This window comes from Acipenser ruthenus, chromosome 4 (assembly GCF_902713425.1).
Source record: "Acipenser ruthenus chromosome 4, fAciRut3.2 maternal haplotype, whole genome shotgun sequence".
NCBI classification, from domain to species: Eukaryota; Metazoa; Chordata; class Actinopteri; order Acipenseriformes; family Acipenseridae; genus Acipenser; species Acipenser ruthenus.
The window spans coordinates 53,870,868-53,897,317 of record NC_081192.1 but is presented as its reverse complement, the minus strand read 5'-3'; the positions used below and the strand labels follow the sequence as shown (position 1 = coordinate 53,897,317).

General features: G+C 37.2%; 1 protein-coding gene across 7 annotated transcripts in view; it reads left to right on the top strand.

Moving 5' to 3' along the window:
* The window catches only part of LOC117400218 (tensin-3-like), a 185,953-nt gene that overhangs the window by 151,650 nt on the left and 7,853 nt on the right, over window positions 1-26,450 (top strand). For all 7 annotated transcript variants that reach the window (XM_059022543.1, XM_033999805.3, XM_033999810.3 and 4 more), the window contains 6 exons: window positions 3,643-3,806; window positions 4,702-4,825; window positions 21,262-21,427; window positions 22,669-23,330; window positions 24,100-24,186; window positions 24,650-24,781. In XM_059022543.1, the coding sequence (XP_058878526.1) occupies window positions 3,643-3,806; window positions 4,702-4,825; window positions 21,262-21,427; window positions 22,669-23,330; window positions 24,100-24,186; window positions 24,650-24,781 (1,335 nt within the window). The remainder of the gene's footprint in view (window positions 1-3,642; window positions 3,807-4,701; window positions 4,826-21,261; window positions 21,428-22,668; window positions 23,331-24,099; window positions 24,187-24,649; window positions 24,782-26,450) is intronic.

Below are 26,450 nucleotides of genomic sequence, written 5' to 3'. Positions count from 1 at the left end.
CCTGTTTACCAAGCAGCAGCGCAGCTGAACCAGCGACAGGGTCCTCCCTGTCACAGGCTTGTTTTACGCCTTGCCAGAAACAAGATGTGTATTGGGATTTCAAAACTTCTGCAACTTCTGTAGCATTTAATATTTATGTGAGTATATAATAATGTGACAATATTTGTACCTGTATTCAGAGAATCACCTATCCAGTTGTGATAAAACTTGGTTGCAACATTCTTTACAACATCATTGGGAAACCGGTCTGTCCTTCATGCGTACACACTGAGACTTTCACATGAGCATACAGTATGATGAATGTTGGTCGTGATGTTCTACCTTTACATTAAGGCCATTGCATGCCATTGTTTCTTCATGATAATGTAATATTTATTTGACAGAATTCTTATTGTACGTTGAATTGTTTGATAATCAAAAACATGTAATTCAATACAGTTTTACATGCATTAAAAATGATAGCAAAGAATGGATCAATTGTGCAATGACGTTTGTACTGCTGGGACCACAAAATACTGTGTAACAAGTGCACTACTAGATAGAGTTCTAAATTTTAGATAATTTCTCAATCTATTTCCTTAATTTTCTTCATCCCATTAGGTATTACAAGGTGAATGGCATGACGCAGTCTGTGTTTGGTACTGTACCAGTTACTGTTCGCCAAGTAGAAAGCGATCTTTGTCCCAGTGAATTGAACTTGGCAGGCTTTCCAGACATAGGTGTCATTCCAAGCCACAGCATGTGTTTGCCTTTTTGTATTTGTTCATTTGAAAATAACTACTTGTCTAACTGAATCACTAGAAACCAAATGGTAAATTGAGGGATCCTTGGCATATTTTACCTACCATATATAAATGTTTAATAAAAAGCATATTGGTACAGTAAATACCATAGTATGACATGCAGTTTCCTTTTCAAGTACATTTTTGTAATTTTTACAGGCAGATGAAATTGTATAAGTCCTTTCTTACTGCAGTATATTTTGGAAGGCAGAAATGGGAGGCAGTAGTTGTAAGATTCCCAAAAAAGATATTGGAATAACTATCAGTAAACTATGTCTGAGTTTCTGTCTAGAACATAAAAAAAAAAAAAAAAAAAAATAACTGAGTAAATATTTGTGAACAGGACCCTGTAAGTAATTTTTGTTGCATGTGACTCAAATGTGTTATCAATCAAATATCCCAATATAAAATTACACTTGGTCTCGGTTCATCTTTCTGACCTAAAGAAGAAAAAAAAAAACAGTAAGGCTATCTCAAATAATTTGTCAGGTCCCAGGTTAAAATGTAAATTTCATATGGCTTGATAGGTTCTGTGCCTAGAAGATGCTGTAAACTTTTGAACGGGCATAGCTGACCTTTACAAACTCAACATGTGTCCTTCCTTGATTTAGTACATTTTCCAGGCCTTCGGATCACTGTTGTTTGGAAAGTAATGGTTCAGGCTTTCATATGACAACCTGCTACCTGCCAGGATCACATTGCTGTTTCACATATTTAAACTTCCTTGTATACTTATTTGTAATGATAGCAGCATGTGGATGTATAGTGAAATACATACAAAACTCTTAATACAGGGACTTTAATCATCCCATGTTTGTTACTAACTGTGGCAAAGTGGTTAATTGTGTGCAGGTGAAGGTAATGCAGCAGTGATCAAAAAACAGGCAGACAATTATAATCCAGGTGCAATGTTGTTTAATTTGTAATCCAATTGCTTAATGGCGTAACAACAGTAAATAATAAACAATGTTAATAGGCAATACAGCGGCTAAATCCACAGTTGGTTCCCAAATAATAAACAGTCCTGTTCTTATTCACCCACACATAACACAGACACAAACACAAGTCCACAGCGCGTGCTCTAGTGCTCGTAGTGAAGATACAGTTCGGGTGATATAAAGTGCAGTGGTGTTGATCCGGGTTTAGTGCTGGTCTTTGGCGACAGCTCCGGATCATATTTCAGCCTTCTAAATAATAACAAACAGTATTTTTAGACAGGACAAGAAACAAACAAAACACTCACGATAACAACACAGGTTTTTCCTTCTGGTTCACAAAGGACCAGATCACATCCCTACATCCACTTAAATACCATCAACCATGACCCCTTGGTTAACGAGTGCAACTGCTCCTTCAGTCCGCGGATGCCACATCGTTTCCCTACCGGTTCGATGATTTTGTGTACCGTAGTTCCGCCCCTTTTCTAGATGGCCGACTTCCGCCTAACCCTGGGAATTAACTGTTGGGCCATCCAGTCCAGGGGTATTCTGTTCCTTTTACACAGTGCCCTCGCAGGTTGGGAGGGAGATCTAACACCAAGAATCATTCGAACTCTGTCACACTAACTTATGATTTTTTTTTTTTTATGTAATGTGTATATACACTTTCATAATGCATTTTTTTTAATTGCTTGTTTTGATATCCACAAGTCTTTAACCCTGTAAGGACCAAACATTTTTTAGTGGGAAGCTCCCCCAAGACCAGGTTTTTTTGGCTGTATTTGACTCTCTTCCTATAACAATTCACATAAAAATCTATTCATTACAGTAGCATCTTGAAATTAGTGCCCTTTTTTTCAAGGGAACATTATAAAGTACTTCTGAAACCATAAAAATGTATTTTTTCAGTACTATTTATTTTTTAACATTAAGTGTTTTTTATTATTATGTATTCCGCTTAGTGTTTTCAAATAGATAAATGTATAAAAACATGTTATTCTTTGAGGTACTGTGCAATACTTCCTGAAAGTTTTGTTGAAAAATGTTGATCAAATTACAAGACATTGATGATTTTTTTTTTTTTTTTACATTTTTAGCTTTACCTTTCTATCTTTGAAATGCATCAAAATATATGTGGCAAACACAAATAAACACACAGTATATAAAATCAGGAATAGGTTTTCCTGGTTTGGACTCCTCAGACACACAACTTAAAATGACAAACTTTAGTACTTGTGGTTGAACAAAGTGCGGACGCAGGGGCATGCTTATTTGGAGAAAAAATACTTGAACATTCAGCAGCCAAACTCTTGTGTTTACAATTCTACATGAAAACACTCATTGCAGCATCTTGTTGCTCCTCGTTGAGGGTCAAAACCTCTTACCAACCCTGTAGTAGGAGGTTATTTTAACTGTACAGTGAAATGAGTTAAACCATAAAAAGGAAATTAATATTTGTGGTGTTAAGGACAACTGTATAATGGGTAATTGTATGTAAAAATAATGTGTAAAAAATAATGTAATTGTATGTAAAAATAATGTGATATCTTGTAACAATTGTAAGTCGCCCTGGATAAGGGTGTCTGCTAAGAAATAAATAATAATAATAATAATAACAACACTGTCAGTAGTCTGATATTGATGATGCAAAAAGCCCTTGCGCGGAACTACTGAGAAACATGTTTTAATGGTCTGAGATCAAACTCATACAAAAAATGTTTCAAGGATGTCATGAAAAACGGAAGCAATAAAAGAATTGCAAAACAAATGTGAAGGATACGTGGGTAACAAAAATATTTAATTTTGTACACCCTTTTTGTCTACCTTTTTAATTGCATAATATAGACCTAAGTATATGTATAAATATGTCACATATATTTTAGATGAGCATTTTGTAATTATTAAATACTTTACATTTGCAGATGTTCAAGCTAATGATACAACAAATGGAAGGACAAGGAAACTAAGTGTTGGTCAGTATGATAATGATGCAACAGGACACTCAGTATTCAGCAGGTCTGGGTGGATGAAGGCTGAAAAGTCCCAGAACATACTATCATATACTACAAATGTGCAAACTTCAGAGGTAAGGAAACAAGAACACACAATGTAGCAGAAATGTATTACGCTTTTGAATTCAGACCATTCCCCTATCTAGGGCATCTCTGCATAATTTCCCAAAGATATTCGAGGGTGTTTTCTATTGCCTCTACCACTTCTAGAAGAGGCTCACACAGGGAATGCTCAGAAGAGGGAATACAGGTCAGTGCTGGGGGTTAAGTAACTGAGAGGCTCAGATCAAGAATTTTTCCGCTCACTGAAATCGCTGATGAAATCTGCTCTGTAGCGCTCTGAGCTGCTCAGTAGGAGTGAGATTGAGCATGCTGCTGTGGGTTCTTTCACTGAGCTGCTCTGAGCATCTCAGTTACTTAACACACCCAATATAACTAACACCATGGCAACTGATGTCACATTGAATTGAAGACCTCTTCTCATCTGCACTTTCAGTATATCAGAAGAGGAGTGGAGAAGCAGATTCTACCACTTTTACAGAAGAGTAAAATACGTTAGATAAATAAGGAATCAAACACATTCAGTTCCCTAGAATTCTCCAAAGAAAATGTTTCCCATACATAGTATACAGAAACATAATAAAACAGTGCTGAACTTATTATTTAACCTTACACCAACTTTGTGTATTAATCTCATCAGTTTGTGCTCGAAACTGCTAATGGAATTGTATATTGGGAAAAAAAAACAACATAGTTGTATCCAGGGGGGAAAAACAATTACTTCAATAAAAAAGTGAATACTGTATTGCAATAATGTTAATAGCTTTCAAGGTATTTTTTCATTAATATTTATTTTAGTCTAGTTTTCTACTAATGATCTGAAAAGCACCACATTTTACTTGTTTGTCCTTACAGTAAAATGGTACTGTACTCTTACTGAAGGCTTACTGTTTCTTTCCTCTGTTTAAGCATGTTTCAAGATACAGAGAAGGCAATGATGAAATAGATGGCAGGATCATGTCTCCAATGGGATCTGCCAATGAAATGGTTCCTCCAACACCAGCCTTTCCCATCTCCCCTCCAACACCTTATGGTAAGCAGATTTTCCAATGGCGACCCTTGTACACATTTCAGAGTAAGACAGTTTGGAGTCTTAAAGGATATTTTCTTACTCCCCTTTTTAGTCTAAGGAAGAGCATGTTTCATTTTTTCATCAGGCCTTTGTTTTTCTTGAAGTCTGAAACAATTGTTTGATTGAATCTATACACTTACAACTGTAGTTGAGGAATTCAGTATTGTATTCTAAACTTTTTTTTATTCTTTCTTATACCCCTAATCTGGGGATATTTTGGACGTTGTTGAACATTGGACAGAAATGAAAATAAGTTATTTTTTGCAATAAAACACTACTTTTTACTTTTTAAATATAAACAAACTATACATTGTTTTAAAGCCCTGGTTCTTGGCTTTCTTATCAGCAGTTTAGTTTTATTCTATTCTTGGGTTTACCTACTGTCCGGTTTGAAGAAGGCCTGTGATGGACTCAATGTTCAGTGAAACTTAAAACAAAAAAGAAAGAAAAAAGAGGACCCAAATATTTGTTTGCCAGTTAACATATTTGTTCTCTACAGCTTTTTGAGTAATGAAAGCAAAAGTAGTTCAGGGGTTTAAAGTTCTGCCTGCACAGCAAAATTGTTTAGATTTTTTGGCCAAAAAGCACAGTTTATTTTCTTTTGTGGACAAAATACACTATTTTTTTTTTATTTATTTATTTTTTTTAAACTTTCTCAGGTGTCCAATGTTGAAATGAGGAAGGTTTAAAGTGGTCACAGTTTTGAAGGGGTGTCAAAAGACTCCACAAAGCCCTGGAACATTGGACAAATTTTAAATTTCAAATAAAAAAAAGGGTCTTTAAGTCACGTGTTACAAAAATGTTTCAACTCTATTATATAGCCCTAAGGTATACCTGTAAATATATCACAAACTTAGTTCTAAAAAATGAATTATACAAAAAGTACTACACAAAAAACTGTCCAAAATAGCCCCAGATTACGGGTAGTGAATAGTCCAGATTTTCCTTTGATGGGCCTTTGTGACCCACTGACCAGCAATAACTCAGAGATGTACAGGCTGACACAAGGTTGGACAACTCATCTTAACCTTTTCATCAAATGAGACTGCAAGAAACAGTTGTTTATTTAAAAACTCACATATTGGTAATACATGTCAGTAGAAGTGGGCAAAGAAATGATACTACATGGTACATGACCATAAATGGTATAGAAAGTAAGCAGACATTAAGACAGACCTTAAAAACTTGGAACTGGGAAGTTTGCAATTAGTTTGGTTAATGTAGCCAATAAAGCATATGTATTTAGAGTGATTATAAAAATGTATTGAATACAAAAGGTTAAAATTACAAGTTTAAAAGCTAATCTACTAAATATGGATAATAATCATAAGACTGCTGACTGCAGGTAAAAACAGTCGTCCTAGCTAGCTTGAGGATACGGTACTAGAATTCCTATATACCGGTGTCACTTTAGTTTATTTTCAATTAAAAATACTAAATAAGTCATTACTTTTGACAGTCTGAATCAATATAAAGTTGTACGAGTATACAAGTACTCTGAACTGATTGTATGTTATGTAAATGATAAGTATATGGGGTACCCTTTGATACAGGAAAAGCGGTTCTGATGTAGCTACTTTCTACTTCATTTTTAAGTTAAATGTTTTTGTAATTTCTCGCATGCTGCTCATTCATCTACACTTGAATGATGAAAAATGACCCCTCCCGGCTGTTCAAGGCATTAGCCTTTTAGCTGCAGATAGGTCTTTGGCTGCTTAGTCAGACAGTAGAACTTCTTTTTATAATGGCATTGTTTGGTCATTTGTAGTGCACTGTGTATTTCGTTGTTCATTTCTGAAAGCTTTGCTGGTGTAAGCACAGTGTAATTTAACCAGACAGTTTTAATAGCTTGTAAAGCTGGAGGAGTGCTGGCAATTATCCACATGTACAACCTATGAATTACACTATTTTTAAAAGCTCTCCCTCTTGGAAACTGCAACAAACAAAGTGGTCTTCACCCCCCCTTAGAATGAGCCATCTGAGAGCCATTGTAGAGCCATCAAAAGCTGTTAATTGCTGCTTGTTTTGTAGATTGCGAACAATAGGGAAGCATCAATGTCTTGCATGTTTCCCATGGTATTCCAGATCTACAGTATGAGATTCTTACCCATAATATGCAAAATTTGCAAAAAAATAAAATAAAATAAAATAAAATAATAATAATAATAATAATAATAATAATAATAATAATAATAATAATAACTAGATGGTAACTTTACAAGTAAAGTTGTGTGGCTTGCTTTATTGGGAAAGTGGTCAAAGTAGCTGATTTGTGTCAAAAAGTCACAATGTTTACTAATTGTCTCATGCTTAGAATGTACTATAATTTGAAATTTCTCAAAGTTCTATGACAGTTAATTCAACAGTGGGAAGTAGCCTACTGAAAGAAGTTGATGTGGTTACTAAAACAGCTGTACCTCTTGATTGGTAAAAGTTATTTCTGTTTTTATTTCATATTTGAATAGCAGAGAAGTAGAGGAAGATGTCATAGCCTCTAACTTTTTGTCTAGCTTGTTGGGAAAGTGGTCAAAGTAGCTGATTTGTGTCAAAAGTTGTTTACAGTAAATAGAATGTTGGAAGTCTGGGAGTTTTTAAACAATGGGGAGCTTTAGTATGTTGAAAAAGTCCCATTAAAGTGAATTAAGATGGACAAAAAAAGGACAAAAAGCTTAATAGTTTAAAAAGTATAAAATATATCAAAAAGTTGTATACAAGCACACTATTCCAGACCGGTCTACACGTTTTAAAGTTTGAACGGCGTTTCTAGCTTAAACGGTGTAAGAGGAGTAGCGTGCCAAAGAAGAAGAAGAAGTAGTATGTCGAAGATTTAAAGTGGGGACTCTTGCTTCACAAGCCCCACTAATAATTTTAGGAAAAGCATGGCAACAAAAAATAGTTGTGCTCTGCAAATGTGTCTGTCATTAAAAAAGTTACTATCTATTTAACAGTATAAAACACACTATAAATAAACTATCTGGGATTCTGCACCATGGTGGAAGGAGCTTTTTTCTTCCGGTGGGGTGGGGGGCTAGTTTGAAGTGCCAGGTCCTGCTGTTTGGCTTGTGTAGTGACCTGTATGTAAAGAGCAGATGCTTGTAACAGGTGGTCAACAGGAACATGATCGGCTGCTTCGCACTGTAACACCAGCATCAATCACCTGTCACTTTGAGCAACCATTTTAATATATTTGTACAGAGTCATTCCATTTTATTTGTATTCATGCACTGTATTGCTGTACCCATTTAAAAACTTGAGGAGCCTTGAAGGAATGGAACATATAAATGAATATTGGTGCTTCCTAAAAATGTGTTCATAAACAGTGCTTAGAGAGTATTACTGAATCTTCCTTTGATGTGAAATGTAAATATAAATGTTACCAGCATGAAACATAAGTACACTGTTTAAGTTTAACATAGGAATGACACATTTACTACTTTAATAAGTAGCGTTACTTGTTTAAATAACTATTTACCTAACCTTTTGACAGTGTGTCATCTGCATACAGTATTATAGTAAAATAAGGAGATTATTAACCCTTTGAACATGAGCTAACTATAAGAAAGATAACCCTTAGATAAACTAAATAAATAGTCTGTGTCTAGTCTGCTTTGTGCTTTCACACAATTTGATTGGCTCTTGTAATGCTGCAATTTGCATTTTTCCCAATTAAATAAAATCGTGTGAAAGCGCAACGTGGGCAGAGCTCATTTGCATACAAACACCAGATTTAGCTGGCCAGTTAAATATTTAGCTAAATGTTCAATCTTGTTAAGAGATTTAAGATTTAGTTAAATATTTAGCTAAATGTTCAATCTTTTTTTAGAGATTTAGCTGGCCAGTTAAATATTTAGCTAAATGTTATATCTAGTTATCCCTCTGAGTAGTACGTACGTATCAGTATGTTCGCTGCTCTCTGGTCCCTAGGGAGTATGAATGTACCGGTACGTTCTACAACTTTAAACTTGAATTACTGAGCCTACACAACCCCTGATAACATAATATTGTAACACTAGGTTTCTATAACACATTTTACTGGTCTCTTGTGCCCTCTGCCAGATATTGACTGAATTATATATATTAAACCCATTCACAAAAATGTCCACAGTGTTTGTAAACCGGCAAAGATTGCTCAGTGAGAAAGAAGTATTAGTAATAATACTGAATACAGATTCCGATTTAAATTCAAATACATACAATTCTTCCACAGAATCAGATGTCAGCGAGTGTGTCAGTGAAGACATAAGCGAAGAATATTTATCATCAATATCAAGTGACAGCGAAGAGGCGGCACCAAGCTCTGTGCATTGCTGCATGCTTCAAGGAGTATCATACACTGAAGCATTAGACTTGATTTATTCATCTCTCTCTCTCTCTCTCTCTCTCTCTCTCTCTCTCTCTCTCTCTCTCCCACTCCGGTGGGTTGGAGCGCCACGGTTTTAAAGTTTTTTCCAAAAATAATGATTCTGTTGAAGATGTGCTGCTTGCCGTGGGGCGGGTGGTTGGTTTTCCTTAACCAAGAAAATCTGGTTAACAAAATTCTGGAAGAGGAATTTATGTTGAATGATTTTTTGATACCTGTAACACCGTTATCTACGCCTCTTACCAAAGTAATATTGTCAAATATTCCCCCTTTTATTAATAATTCATTGATCGAAAGAGAGCTTTCCAGATATGGTAAGATAATGTCACCGATCAAAATGATTCCCCTTGGATGTAAAAATCCAGAGATTAAACACGTCATGTCTTTTAGGAGACAAGTATTTGTACTGCTTGATAACCCGGAAAAAAGTTTACATGTAGCTTGGCGTTTTAATATAGAGGGGCAGGGATTATGTTGTTTTTGCCAGCACTGAGGTTTTTAACCCTTTGCAGTCCATTTATTAAATGCGTGTCAGGCACGTCAGGTCCAATTTACTTTCACACGCGCAGTTAATTTTAGACGAGCTTTTTAAAAGTATTTTTTTTCACAGTCAAACGGGTTTAAAAGGCCTTACATATCAACAAAGCACTCACTAGGCATCTCCAGCCCCGCCCCACCCTTTCGTTCGTATCGCTTTCACAGATGCTAATAAATAAATAATAATAATAGTGGTACATACTGATCAATCATCGCCTGATCACTCGTTTTATCACCAAACTTCTCAATAATGCGACCCAAGTCATTATTTTATTACTATAACATCTCAAAAAGCTCTGAAAATGTCTGTGTTCTCTGTGCGCTGATACAGTACCATTCAGCTTGTTTACTTACGACATACTATTCATGAGATACGCCTTTTTTTTTTTTTTCGACTTGTCTCTGCTCCTGTCGTTACCACTCGGCCATTGAATGGTTTTCTCAGCTTTTTCCGGAGAAAAAACGACTAAAAACCAGTTTTTTGCATCTTTTTGATGATGTCGGACAGGGTCCGACATTGGACCTGTGAGGAATAATTGCAATGTCGGACCAGGTCCGATATAGGACCGCAAAGGGTTAAATGTTTTTCTTGCGGGGGACATAGGCACCTTAAACGGACCTGCCCCAAGTTACAGACTAAAGCAGGGACAAGTAGTAGTAGTGGTGATGGGGAGGCGGCCGGGGTTGTTCAGAGAGCGGAGATGGAGGAGCCGCCAAGACCTGAGCCGCAGCCCCGGAGGAAGAGAGCGGAGGAGCCAGGTACCAGCGCAGCTGCAGCCGAACCAGGGGCTGCAGTGCCGGCCAATGCAGACAATGAGGGGGTGTACACTGCAGTCAAAAAAAAGAAAACTCACATTCAAAATCATATTGGCACTTTAACAACAATCTGCTACAGGACAAAAACTTCACTGATTAGTTTGAATTGTTTTGGAAAAATTGGCAAAATGAAAAAAAACTAATTATAGTAGTTTAAACAGTGGTGGGATATAGGGAAAATTCAAATAAAACTTTTCTGTCAACAATACACACAAAATGTCACCAGGTCAGTGGATGCAGTGGTCAGTGAGCTGGAGAGAGAGATTGTTGAGTTTGAGAGCCAGCTGGCCAGCGAGAGCAATGAGGGGGCGTATCGGGGCCTGCAGGAGAGGAGGCAGCCTGCTTTACTGAACTCAAAGATATGGACGCCCCCACAGCCGCCTTCTTCGGCCTGGAGAGGAAGACAGCGGAGCGCAAGACAACGTGCTGTCTGAGGCTGCCCGGGGGGAGAGAGGTCTCCAGGCCTGTGGAGCTCAGGCGTGTTGCAGTGAGCTTTTATTTTGATCTCTACAAGGCTGAGGGCTGCGACCCGGAAGAGATGGAGCGGCTTCTCCAGGGTCTCCCCAGCCTGGACAAGGAGGAGAGCAGCAGACTGGACATTCCGCTGGCATTCCCAGAGCTCACTGCAGCCGTGGCGCAGCTCTCCAAAGGGAAGGCTCCCGGACTGGATGGACTGCCTGCAGAATTATATCAGAAGTTCTGGAGCTGTGTTGGTGAGGACCTGTACCAGGTCCTGCAGGAATGTGTTCGGGATGGGGAGCTGCCGCTGAGCTGCCGCAGGGCAGTGATAACACTGCTACCCAAGAAAGGAGACCTCTGTAACATCAAGAACTTGTTCCCTGACTCATTGCTGTGCTTCGATTACAAATTGCTTTCCAAGGCTCTCGTTAATTGCCTAAAGACCAACATTGGATCAGTGGTGCACACAGACCAGTCATACTCTGTGCCCGAGAGATTGATCTTTGGTAATTTGTTTTTATTAAGAGATGTTTTTAATGTATCCAAAGTTTATAATGTTGATTTTGGTTTAATTTCGCTTGATCAGGAAAAAGCTTTTGATAGAGTTGACCATGAGTATCTGTTTCATGTTTTAAAAGATTTTGGTTTTGGCCCTGTTTTTACTTTTATAAGACTCCTTTATCACAATGTTTTAGTGTTGTGAAGATTAATAACAGTCTGACTGTCCCCTTCCCTGTGTAGAGGGGGATACGGCAGGGCTGCTCCCTCAGGGATGCTCTATGCCCTCTCTATAGAGCCCCTGTTACACCAGCTGAGGGAGAAACTGCCTGGATTGGCAGTACCAGCTGTGCCCAATGCAACCCCGATCAAGCTCTCCGCATATGCTGATGATCTCAGCATGTTTGTCACAACTGACGATAATCTTGTCGCCTCCATGCTTTGGCATAAGCTGGTGTGCCTGGATCCTCCCCTGGTTTTGTTAAATGAGATACAGAAATGCCTGGAGCAGTTTTTTTGGATCGGGCATCACTGGCTGCGCCCGGCTGTTTTGTATCTCCCCCGTGAGGAGGGAGGGCAGGGGCTCATTGATATCCCTAGCAGGATGGCAGCGTTTAGGCTGCAGGCTGCCCAGAGGCTGTTGTACACCCCACAGCTGAGCTGGAGAGACCTGGCATTTTGTTTATTGCAGAAGGCAGGGAGGCTGGGTTTTGACAGACATTCGTTTTTAATATCTCTTGATTGTTTTAGTGATGCAGGGTTGGATGGTTTTTGTAAGAATCTGTTAAATGCTTGGAGACTTTTTTTTTATAATTTAGTCCTTGCCAATTATTTTTATTATTTTCTCCCAATTTAGAATGGCCAATTATTATTTTTTTAAGCTCAGCTCGCCGCTACCACCCCTGCGGTGACTCGGGAGGGCGAAGACGAACACACACTGTCCTCCAAAGCGTGTGCCATCAGCCGACCACTTTTTTTCATACTGCGGGCTCACCTGCGAGCTACATCACCCAAGAGCTACAGCATCGGAGGACAATGCAGCTCCCGGGCAGCTTACAGGCAAGCCCGCAGGCGCCCGGCCAGACTACAGGGGTCGCTGGTGCACTGTGAGCCGAGGACACCCTGGCCGACCTAACCCTCCCTCCCCCGGGCGACGGTCAGCCAATTGTGCGCCGCCCCCTGGGAGCTGCCATCCACGGTCGGCTGTGGAATAGCCTGGACTCGGAACTCGCCATTATTATTATTATTATTATTTATTTCTTAGCAGACGCCCTTATCCAGGGCGACTTACAATTGTTACAAGTTATCACATTATACATTATTTCACATTATACAGATATCACATTATTTTTACATACAATTACCCATTTATACAGTTGGGTTTTTACTGGAGCACTCTAGGTAAAGTACCTTGCTCAAGGGTACAACAGCAGTGTCCCCCACTGGGGATTGAACCCACAACCTTCTGGTCAAGAGGCCAGAGCCCTAACCACTACTCCACACTGCTGCCATGTCCAGACTATAGAGCGCATCCTGCACTCCACGTGGAGCGTCTTTACTGGATGCGCCACTCGGGAGCCCCCATGCTTGGAGACTTTTAAAGATCACAAAGGTCCGAAGAATCACAGAGCACACTGGGTTTTTGAAGAGCCCCTGTTTTTTAACCCCATTTTTAAATGTGAGGTTTTTAGCTCTGTTTTTTTTTTCCACTTTGTTTTTTTAAAGCCGGTTTTACTAAACTGGGGCATTTAATTGATTTTAACCTTTTTAGATGGAAAGCCAGGAGGGTTTTAACCCCTGCACTGAATATTAGATCAAAGCGTTTCCTGGAGAAGGTGCTGAGTGATCTCCAGGCATCCCTCTGTCCGGCACTCTCCCAGTTTCTGAGCAGGTTTCTGGCGGAGTGTATGGCTGCAGAGCAGGAACCCCTGTTCCCCGCAGTGCTGGTCTCCTCTTCAGTGACAGTGGAGGAGGAGGAGGAGGAGGAGGAGCTGGCTGGAAAGCTGCTGTCGCATAGGAAGGTCACTGAGGTGGCTTTCCACATAATTGAGAAGACGACACTATATGAAATATGTGTGAAAACCAGACATTTTAATAAGCTGAAAGACCTGGTGGACACTAAGTGGAGAGCTCACCTTGGTGTCCCTGTTGATGAAGTTCCTGTCTGGATGGTGCTGTATAAGTTTCCCTTGCCTAAGCGCTCCGGAGACCTGCAGTGGAGAGAGTGCTGCATGGCATTTTTGCCACAAATCGCCGAGTGGAACCGGGGGTCAGTGTCCAGTGCCCCTTCTGTCCCGTTTTCCATCTGTTTGTGGAATGCCCTCGGCTGCAGTCTTCCTTGGGGGTTATTTTTACTAAAAAGTTTTTTATTTTTAGTGTAAAGTATAGTTTTGCTTGGAGGGATAGGTGCTCATTGGTTAACTTTGTCCTTGGTCAGGCGAAATTTTAGCTACTGGTTTTATAAATCCTATTAGTATTTTTAGGATCAAGATGGAGTTTGCCTATTTTAAAATGGTGCACGACCTGGACAGTTTTGAGAGACGTTGGTGCATTGGGGAGGGGGTGTGTGCTGTGAGTGAGTCACCTTGTGACCATGTGAGAAACACTCTCTGAAAGACTGAGATCCCTTTGAACTGGAACTTTTGAAACAGGAATGAGAAATGTTGGATCTGTTATGTTATTTTGCACCAGTGTATTTTGTTTGTTTTGCCTGGCTTTATTTAGTTTTTTTTATATTGTATTCTAATTTATAGAATAAAGGGATTTTAAAAGTCAAAAGTCTCTCTCTCTCTCTCTCTCTCTCTCTCTCTCTCTCTCTCTCTCTCTCTCTCTCTCTCTCTCTCTCTCTCTCTCCCTTTTTTTGTTAGGATGTGTTGTTGTGGTTGTTCCACCCCATTGTTTATTGCCTACATGTCCTTTTTTAGTCAAAACCTTTCCCTATGACTAAATAAATATATGTATGTGTTTTATTTATTTACGGTAAAAATGATTTGTCTGTATTTCGTCAGTATTCATTACATAGATACAAACATAAAGCTTTCATCTTGTTTGTACGCTGTACTCATAATAATCAAGCGTATGCAGAAAACAGAAAAAAAAAACTCCCATAGGACTGGCAGTGCATATTAGAACTCACTACTCAAAGGGTTAAGTGATTTAAGATTTAGTTAAATATTCAGCTAAATGTTAAATCTTTTTATAGATTTAAGATTTAGTTTAAGTTCACAAAATCCATATTTATTTGTGAACAGCTAAATATTGATTCTCAAAATAAATATTTAATAACTATATATATATATATATATATATATATATATATATATATATATATATATATATATATATATATATATATATATATAAAGATTTAGCATTTAAATGTTGAAAAGTTGCTAAATATTTTATGATTTATAAATTATATCTGAATGTACACATTAAAAAAAAATTATTTGTTTTCACAACATTTCTGGGGAAAAAATAAAATATTTAAATTAATTCTGGAAAGAAAGACTTGTTAAAATATTAATGCTTTATTTACACATGGCACCCTATACAACAAATCCCCAAAATAATTCTAACATATTTTCTATTAACAGAATAAGTGTTTGCCTGATGTTTTTAAAGTTACTGCCTACAATCCATCACTCAGAACTGACCCAGATAAATCTCAAACATTGTACTGCGATATGTTATTAATGCATTTGAATACATAAACAGCTGTAAATGTGTAAATATGTCAATAAGAATTGGCTTCTGCTTGGCAAACATATGGGCAACAAACATAACCCAGACATGATATTCCTAAATCCCAGTGGTAAAATGAGGAGTCATATGATGTATGATCAATATTGTAGCTTTGCTGGCCATCATCACTGTGAAATAGAACCAGATTCATTTTTTTTTGTAATTGAGTCGTTGCTGGCAGTTCTTGGCCACTGCATTTACTAGAAGGTGTTGTTTTAAATTGATTAGACAGTTGATGCTATAGTTTTAATATTTGCTTTGTGAAACACCAGTTTAGGTATTTCTCCAAAACTATCAGAAAAAAACAGTTTCTCTAAGCCTGGTGTAAATAGTTGTTTTAATTGTTTCAATAATTGTAAAATGTTGATTAATTGCTGAATATATGTATTAGTTATTGAGTAAGGTACTAATCAGTTTATTATGAACAGTAGCTTCAAGCCATAGGAGCTACATTTTTTTTGAACCAGAGAATAGTTAAGTGGCCCACTGCATGCTACCTTGCACCACAGTCACTCTATCATTTTTACAGGCCTCTCAAGGCTACCATAAAGCAGAGGATGCCACAGCGCATGCTGACATGAGTCATGCATGCCTTTAAGAATAAATTTAGTGTAGGGTCAGTTTAATAAAGAAGGATCTTTAAGGATGAGTGTCTCTAGGACAGTGAAGAATCCAGCATAGGACCTTCATCCAAAAAGGGCAACTATGACCCCTGACCTGTGGTACTGCCTTTTGATTGGAGGATGCAGATTGGGTAGGCAAAGAAGCAAAGCTCTGAGTCAGTTAAACAAACAAACAAAAAAGCTCAGATGTAAATGGGGCAGTAGAGTCGTCACAGCATGAAATGAATGGGCAGTCTGAGTGTGACAACAAGGAGCAAAGTTAACAGAAACAATCATGGAATTATTTTCATTCCAGGACCAAGTGGACAAGGTTGCCATTGAGTGAATGACTTCATTTAGTACATTTAGCCACTAGGATTCCTGGCCACCATTTTACATTCTAGTGGAACAGTTTATTATAGAGGAAGAGAGATACTGATACTGTGGAAAGCCTTGTCTAAATCTGTGCGCTGGGCAGCCTGACTCTATTGGTGGTGTTCGAAAACAGCAGAGGGAGAGACTTGCTTGCTTGCAGAGTTTTATAGCGTTTGGACAGTTTGTGCTCTACAGCTTCTCCTATGAACAACTCTCCATCATGACCACTTCTTTAGGTATGTAAACTCTTTGAGGTGCAGTGTCTTTTCTTATTTATTTTTTATGGGGGGGGGTTGTGGTTTTTGCTATGTTTTAAAAACAGCCAACTGTCTGAAACAGTCTGCATTGTCTGGACTCACTCAGCAGGCAATGAAACTCGATCAGGTAGTGGGAAAGAGACTATAGTTTGGCACTGTGCATTTTTAGACCTGAGACACTGACACACACACTCTCTCTCTCTCACTCTCTCTCTCTCTCTCTCTCTCTCTCTCTCTCTCTCTCTATTTAAAGCCACACATATTGCATTGATTACTCACATGTTTGTGTAAAAAATGATACTTTTCTAGTTTTCTGTTTCTTCATTATTAGTATAAAGAGCCTATGGTAATGAAGTTAAAGCCTTTATATTTATTCAGAGGGCAGACTTGGCAAAGGTATGCATTGGGGTGAAAAGAGCTCTTTGGATGTTGGAGTCTGGCTTTGGCAGAAAATTGCTGAAGAAAAAAAAAATGCCAGTAAAGCAGCTTAAAACCTCAAGTCTGAAAAAAAAAGACAGTTTTCAAAAAGGTATTGCCAATTTATTAAAGAAAAATACTAAAAGCATATTCGAAGAGAGTAAGACATAATTTTTTTTTTTTTTTTTTTTTTTTTTAAATAAAAGCCTTGGTGCTTAATTAAAAAATACAGATCACAAATAAAGTAGGATGAACAGAACTTTTAAAGTATATAAAAGTTATTCATTAATTTAATTGTGACAATGTAGCTCAGACACATTTAAGGTTATTTTACATTACCACTTGGTCATATTTGTTTAAGCAAAAGATGTTAGTGACCAGACAATAATTGTATTAAACTATTGTTTGCGCCAATCTGGTATATAGATTGGATCTAATCCTACATTTTACCATCACATTGTTATGTACATTTGTATTTTATTATGTTTGATAAATCTCTCTGGGAAACATTTCCCTGCCATTTTTCCAGTTTGTTTGTTTTTTGTTTATAAAAAAAATTAGCTGCTGATGAAAAATATAACATTGATTGATAAACACAACCTCCCTTTCGACTCAGTATATAGTGCAGTATTGTTATGGTTTTGACTATGTAAGAAATAATGGATGTTATGGTCAAGGCCTTGTTTAAGGAGCTATTGAATCTCGACTGGTGCTTAAAGTCCTGCTTCCATCGACTACCTGGACTGAAATGAAAGGTAGTTTAAAATCTGTTCATTTGCATCAGCAGCAAAAATAGATCAAAACTGATTGTGCTGAAGAAATCAGTCTCTCCTAATTCCTTCATTAGATATAGTGAATTGATGAGCATCTATATGCAAATTATATCAAATACAGAATTTGAAACATTGCAGAGAATCCAGGTAAAGAGGACAATCAACTGCCTGCTGTGCTGCCGTTTTCTAAAGGAAGTGAAAGAAATCTGGAAAAGGGAAATGGGAAACGAGCAAAGGAACATTACATCGTTTACTGTGTTATTGTATCTTGAAAGAGCTTTATTATCATAGTGCAGATAGCTATGTAACATTTTTACAATCAGTAAATCATTTAACACTGTGTTCTCAAAATCCAGCAGAAGCATTCAATATTATTAAAAATATATTGCATGTATGTATTTCAGTCAGAAAACCGTTGCGTGAAGATCTCCCTGCATAACAGACCATCAGTATTGACTGTAGGCTGCTTAAACAGCTCAAAGTACCATGGTAAAATATATATTAGTGTATACTTAATTTAAAAAGGGCTTAATGGAATATTTAGTTTTGCAGGTGCATTGTTTTACAAATAATTAAAGTATTACAGAATTAGTTCATTTTACCACACTAAATGTTGTCAATGAATTAAGATACATTTTTATTTTAGATGCCTCTTTTAATGAACTTATTTTATTGACATACAAGTACAAATATTAGGGGGTTATTGTTTATTGTCTTTGACATATTTACCCTAAGTTTAAAGGATATCTGTGAGGTGATATTAAAGAAAACACTTGTGGAGTGTTGATGTAGACGTCACATTTGACATATATGTGTGACCTGAGAACACTTGAAAGAGATGCTAGCAACAACAGCTGAATGCATTCTTTTGAAACAGGGAGGCTAGGATTATCTCGGCATGTGTAAAAACTACATTTAAAGCCAGGAACAGCCAAGTGATAAATAAATATATCACAAACTGAGTTAACTTCACAAAAAGCAGCTCCAAGCCTCTAAGGAAAGGTTGTACTTTTCCGATAAATGGCAAGAGAAATATCAGGTCCTTGAACAGTCTAAGCTAGCAGTATGTGTCACGCAACTCACTGATTGAAAGTGGCAGTATATACTTTTTAATCTGGTCTTTCCTGACTTCGCTCACAGCCTGGGTGTGTCAAACTTAAGGGTTACCACAGCATTCCAGAAGAGTTTTTTATTTATAGAAACTTGAAGAACACATATTTACCTCTATAGAATTAAAGCATCACCTTATTTGAGCACTTGAAAGCAAAGCAGATTTCAAATGCATAATTCGGGCCAAAATAAAGAGGTCATTAAAATAAGTAGATCATTAAATTGCTCAAGTCACTCTACATACTGTAAATGGATTATGCTGTGACATGTCGGGTTCAAGCGGTCAGTGGGCAGTACTTGTACTGTCCTCACTGGCAGACAGGGAGGTGCTTGCGGACAGGCTGCAGAAACATAACGAATGCTCAACAATGGATGGTACTATTTGCAAATGGGAAAATGTCTGTCTCACAACTGATTTGTAGGAGTAGACAGTGAAATGAAAACGAGATAGAAGACCACACATTTTATTGCGGGGGAGACCATGTTCTGTACATTCACTAGTTATGTAAACAACTCTCCCAGTTTCATCTTCTAAATTATCTTTGAGTTATCAACCCTTCTAAATCAACTGACAGCACAACCTGTTCCAAAAAATTCTAAATACAGACAAGAGGCATTAATATTTGTTGGATATATTGACCTTTATGGTTGGACTTCTAGTCCCACCAGTAACCCACTTTGGTTTTCATAAACATTCAATGATGGGCATTGGCACATGTAGCCACCCTGCCACATTTATTTATTGCTTTGTTTTAAAAGGAATGTCATTTAATTGTTTTGTATTTATATATATATATATATATATATATATATATATATATATATATATGACAGCTGTGGCCTTGTGATGTTGACACTCTGCAAGGTTCAGTTGACCCTTTACCAATACTGTTACCAACCTGCAATGTGGTGTTGAAGCACACTGCGGGCACCCACTATGGTAACAGCCCATTTAGAGTTGTTAAACAAACTAAGCCTATCACCCATTTTATTCCCACTAACACCCATCACCAACACACAGGTTACTGTAATGTTTTTCACATGTTGCTTACTTTGGGGATCGCTCAATTCACTCAATAAGTAGGTGGCTGACCATTTTATATAAAGCTGTCAATGTATTTTAATAATAAGCAATATTTTTATTTTCTCAGTAGCAACTTTTTAGATTTACATTTATAACACATTCACACAAGGATCTCAACAGCTGTAAAGCTTTGTAAGACTGCATCCTATTTACCCTTTGCTTCAAATCAGTCTTGTTTTTGCGTTTTATGAATGATGAGCCTGGTCTATCAAGTTGAATCTCATTGGTCTTTGAATTGTTGTTCATATCTTTTAAGGAATGCGGGCAGCCTTTGTTTTGTACTAATCTGCAGGCTCATGTTGGGACATCAGAAGACATGTGTGGACATGACTAAATAGAACAAAAGCCTTTAGGACAGATAGTGGTTGTTTATTGCACACAAGGATAGCTTTACTGCTTTTGTATTCCTTTCAGCTATGTTTTTAGTGATTAGTGTTTCTTCGTGTAAATAGTGTTACATTTGAAGCATTCAACCTTGGTGTAAGCATTCCATACAGCATTTTCTGTGCATTTTATATATAAAATAGACAAGAAAGATGCACTACCATGTATAACATTTCACTATTTGGAAACTGATGTGAAAGTAGCCTTTATTAAACATGTATGAAAGCCCATATACCATGTCCAATGTCAAATCACCTGTAAATAAAGCCCACCACATGTGTCCCTTAAGCAGTCATTTTATATATATATATATATATATATATATATATATATATATATATATACACACACACACACACATACCATGGCCAAATACTTAATTTAAGTTCACAATATCTACTTTATGTTCCATAACCATAGTGAGCAAATCAGATCTCTGCAAAACATCTTGCTTCTAATCTTCAAAAGTAACATAATATGGTTCATAAGGTGAACAATGAAGAAAGCAGATGTCTGTGTTGGTAAGAGTTATTCATAAAGGTTGTCATGAAATGAACTAATACCTAACTAGTAAATAAGATCTTTATCTCAAGTCAAAAGATTAGGGGACCAGAGTATATTATACTGGCTTATGGCGGGTAACATAAATAGAAGCAGTATGACGAATAAGAAAGCAAGCTACCAAACCATGACAACTATAGTTACAATTACCAACACCAATGAAAGGTAGATTAAGAAAGGGGATTAAATGGGGTCTGCTGGAATACTGTGGCTGCACAAAATCACACCACCTGTTGAACATTTGAACCTGTTCATGTTTACATTGTAGGTTATACTGTACACTGACCAAGGAACTTGCCAACATCTGTCAACATAACCTTCACCGAGTTTTAATTTATAACTGAGTTTTAAAGTTATGGTTGATTGTTTAATGAAATTCCTCATGTGATTATTACTCACCACCCTTTTATTTAAACCCAGAACCCAGAAATTACATGGAAGGCATAAGCCAATCAGCAGTGCCATCAGACAGCAATGTGGGAGCCATTTACAGAACTGATGCCCAGATGACATCCACTTCCTGTCAGAGACCCTTTGGATCTATTTGTTCAGTTTCCACTGGTAGACCAGTCCCACGAACAGAGAGGTAGGAACTTCCAAATAAGTTTAGTTTTTATGGGTGTATAGATTCCATATTTGATTATAGCATACATATATTAACCACAAATATTTGTTTTGATATATGTTTAAAGCATTTAAACTCATACAGTTTTCAGCAATGATTTTGTTTACCTTGTGGGTGTTAGTTACACATCAAATTAATTTAAATAGAACTCATTGTAGGAGGTTAGCTTGCTAATCTATTGAGTACACGCAGCTGGCAATTCTAGAAATTATTTCTATAGCCATTCGAATCACATTCCTGAATTTCAGGTTGAGTTTGCCATGTAAACATTTTGGCCATGTAAACAAAGTTTTTGGCAGTGTGTTGTGAGGCAGTTATTTAGAGCTGCATGCAGGTTAACCTTAAATTATTGTCATAGAAGGTCTCTTGGAGGCCTTTTATACAAAAACTTTAAAAGGCTTTAGTATTGACTCATTGAGGTCTTCAGTTTGTGGTGACTTAGATTTACCTCTGTGAATAATACTAATGCATAACATAGTGACTCAGTATTCAGGGTTGATACTGCATGATTCAAATCTAGTTATAAGGGCTGCCCTAAGTTTCCAGTATTTGTACCATATGGTGTTGAAGTACATTGCGGGCACCCACTATGGTAACAGCCCATTTAGAGTTGTTAAACAAACTAAGCCTATCACCCATTTTATTCCCACTAACACCCATCACCAACACACAGGTTACTGTAATGTTTTTCACATGTTGCTTACTTTGGGGATCGCTCAATTCACTCAATAAGTAGGTGGCTAACCATTTTATATAAAGCTGTCAATGTATTTTAATAATAAGCAATTCTTTTTTTTCTCAGTAGCGTTATAACAGCCCATTTAGAGTTGTTGGAATTAAGAACTAAGAACTAAACTAATGTCTCACCATATACCCAAAATCAGTCAGAAACCCATCTTCAGCACATCTTTGTGTGTGTTTGCTTTATATAGACAAATGTTCCACTTGTGTGTTTTGTTTTTTTTTTTGCTTATTTTATAACTTAGCTGCTTCAAAACCTAGAATTTATAATCATTTATTATTTAAATAGAGGCTAACATTAAATACACAAAAAAAACATTCACAGGTTGAAAAACAGTATACATGTTTACGCTTTGCAGAATGTACAACAAAAATAGTGTAGGCAGGGGTTATGAAAAGAATAATTACCAAAATGATAATTGTCCCTTATGCGGACTGAATTCCTTTTTTTTGTCTTACAGCCCCTTGTCCTCTGGGCAGCCATGGTTAGAGAGTAACTCAAAGACCCATGTTTCCCTTCAGTCCTCTTTGACCGGGATGAGCAGGTCCGTCACCCACTATCTTGGCTGTGCAGAGTTCTCAGCCAGCTCTGTCAGCCCCAGTCAAGACTTGGTTCTTCTGTCCCAGTACACTACCTCCCAGGTATCCCCAAACAGTCACAGCTCTCCTAGGGAGCTTCAGCAAGATAATCTGGCCAACGACCAAGGCACCAAAGCCTGCCGGAGCTACAGCAGTAGCAGCAGCAATGTCAGTGGTGGGCAACAGTTTGATGGGCAACACACTTCCATGTTCTCCAGTCTCCCTGTGGGCACAAACTCTCCCTGCACTGAGAACATGCAGGTGTCAGCCTTATTGGACAATGAGAATCCACAGCACAATCTGCTAATAGCAGATGGGGGACTCAGCCAGCACAGCCCCACTTTAAGGCCCACAGGCATGAACATGACTTTGCAACCTCCCCTCCCAGAAAAGAAGAGGGTCTCTGAGGGAGAACGTTCTTTCTGCTCCATATCTCCTTCCTCAAGTGGATTTTCCAGTCCCCACAGTGGGAGCATCATCAGCATACCATTCCCAAGTGTCCTTCCAGATTTCTCCAAAGTTTTAAGCACTTCAACTGTGCCAGGTATATTTGACTAGTTCTTTGCCCCTGAGTTTCACAGTCGGATATTTGAAAATATTTTAAAATGTTTCCTTGATCCAGATACTACAGTCTGAGTCTGTACATCGTCAGACTGTTTTTCTCAGTTTGGTGTAAAGCTGGATAAATCATTCCTGTGCAAGTGAGATTTTTCTGTAGACTTGAATGTTCCGAATGTTTTAAAACTCAAGCTTATTAAATCAGTTGATGATTAAAGAGATTTGAGCCGGCTGAAAATCCATTTTAATGATCTTTTACATGTATAAACTATTACGTGATATTTAATTTAAATCATTATTGAATTCCCAAGACTGTATATAATATTGAGTTAAACTGCTGCATGTAAATCTGTTTAAATGCTATAAGAAAACTTTAAGTGGACTGGGTGCCATAACAACATAACAGTAATTATAATACGTTAGTCATAAGATTTAGAACTTATTTACGTGTGGAAAGAACCAATTAGGAACCTAATCGTAATTGATTCTAAATATCTTTCTATTAGTATGAAATCATTATATTCAATACAAAAAATAAATCTACTTCCAAAAGTTTAATCATTAAAAGGTTGTACAGTTAATCTATTAATATATTAACATATCTGTAGTCAATAATTGTATGTAATAAATTCAGAATGTAAGTGTGCTCTGACTCTTCTTTCTACTATTTTTGTCCACCTTACGTTTTTCATGAAAATGTTTGATCAAATTACGCTTGGCTAAATAGTGCAGTAACACATAGATTTATCTTACAGACAGCTCTTCAAATAAGCAAGTGACTGTAAAATTTGTACAAGACACCTCCAAATTCTGGTACAAGCCAGACATCTCAAGGGACCAAGGTAAACCTGTTTTCCTTAAATGATAATTTTATGTATAAAAATACCTGTGCTTGCCTATATATTATGATTTGTATTATTATTGAAAGAAGATACTTCATAGACAACATTTAATTACATGCATGCAGAGCTAATGAAAACTGTATTATGTATTTCAGCTTATTCTTTTGTATGTTGTTTTAATCATTTAATATAACATCAAATTTATTGAAAACCAAAAACATTCAGTATTTCAGTTTTTGAACTCATTGGTTTTATTTCAATGTCCACCAGCTCATTTAGTATAATAATTAAGTGGGCAGGAGCATGTCTGCTAACATTAAGGCTTTGAAATGGGCTGATATTGATGGAGTCCATATGCAGGATTCTATCAATACCTAAAGACGATGCTTTGACAGAAGAGGATGTTTGAATAGATACACGCAGTGTTCTCCGTTTTAAAGTGTTGTCTTTTTAACATCCTTAGCGATTGCAGTCTTGAAGGACAAAGAGCCAGGTTCTTTCATTGTTCGAGACAGCCATTCATTCCGGGGTGCATATGGACTGGCGATGAAGGTTGCCACACCCCCTCCTTCTGTCCTGCAGCAAAACAAGAAAGGTATTGTATCATTGTCTGGAGTAACAGTTGGATAGCTAACATATTGCGCAAGAACAGCTTTCTAAGCATGAATATGGAGAGCGAGCGATAAACATCAAAATCAAATGCCAGTATCAAGGGAATTTAGTGTATATTTTTACGCCCTTCTACTTTTGCAAAAAAAGAACTGCACTGAATACTGTGGCCTTCTGTTTTCTTTTTAAAAAGGTGTTATTGGTTAAGTACTTTGTATGAGTAACAAATACAGATATCCAAAAAATAATAATAATAATTACATCCATACCAATGTTTTTGGTACTTTGAAAGTCTAAAACATCAAAGGAAACTACTCATGGCAATTATTGTGTTTAACCTTATAACAAAAATAATCAGTCACTGTCTGAAAGTGTGCTTCTCTGTAGCAGAAGTGCTCAGGAATTTTGGAGTGTGGTTTGATTTTACTCAGAAGTGTGTGGAGTGATAAGGTAAGGCTCGCCACTGGGTAGCAACAAGATAAGAGAGTCTGGGCAAAAAATCTAAAGAGAGAAAAAAACATCTTGTCAAAGGACGGGAGAGCCAAAAAGCAAAGTAGAACAAAGCAACAGCAGGGTAATGAATAGATAAAGAGAATCTGTTGTTACAATAGAGATTAGGAATAATCAAAGGAATAATTAAGATCAATGTAGACGGTGTCTGTAAAGTGTAAAGCTAATAGAGTTACCGTCAGTTAAATACAAAAGAGTTCTCAATTAGGTATAAGCTACATGGAGACCATGGGCTCTATGTACTAATATTACTTCCGTGTTCGTAAATACTGCAGATTCGTAGCCTCCGTCCTTTGTAGAATTTGTGCATGCAATGTACTAAACAGCTATTTTTCGTGAACAACTACCATAATATCAACGCAAATTTACTAACGGCATAAATCACTGCTCATTATACAGGAAAGATCCGAATTTGCATCTCATTGTAAACAGATTTACAATGCCGAAAGTCAAGATTTAGACCTTCCTTCTGGCAAACATAAATGAGTGGGATAGTGAACAGAAAGAAGTTGCAGGCAAATATAATAGGATCAAGCTATGGCTTCTGCAGACTCCGACCTTGATGAAACTATGGCACCGGCCAAAAAGAAAAGGAAAACAAGTTTCCACAAAGATGAAATTGACCTGTTAGTCAGTGAAATAAAAAAAAGGCAATTAATATTATTTAACACTTCACAGGTCCAAAAAACATTAAGAAAAGAAACATGGAAAGAAATAACTAAGAAAATGAATTCACTGTGACACTGTAAGCGACAGACACTTGACATTAAAAAAATGGCATGACCTTAGGAGGATTACAAAAAAAGAAAGCAGCAGAAAATAATAAATAAATAAATAAACAGGACAAACTTAATGCGATGTGTTAATCGTAGCACAGACCCTGAGCACAGCGAAAACAAACCACAACGTAGATCTAAAAGAAAGGGTCCTCAAAAACAGAAAGCATACATAAAACTAAGCTTGTTTCTTTATGGAAGTTTACCATGGTAAATTTGCACAGTAATTCTACAGTTTATCATGTGTGTACTCGTCTGTACCCTAACCATGCTTCCCTGTGCTTTCAGTGCTTTAATTTAAGATTATCACAGAAAACTTTTGTTTGGGTCTATGTATATTTTAGTTGTATAAAGTAAAAAAGTACAGTA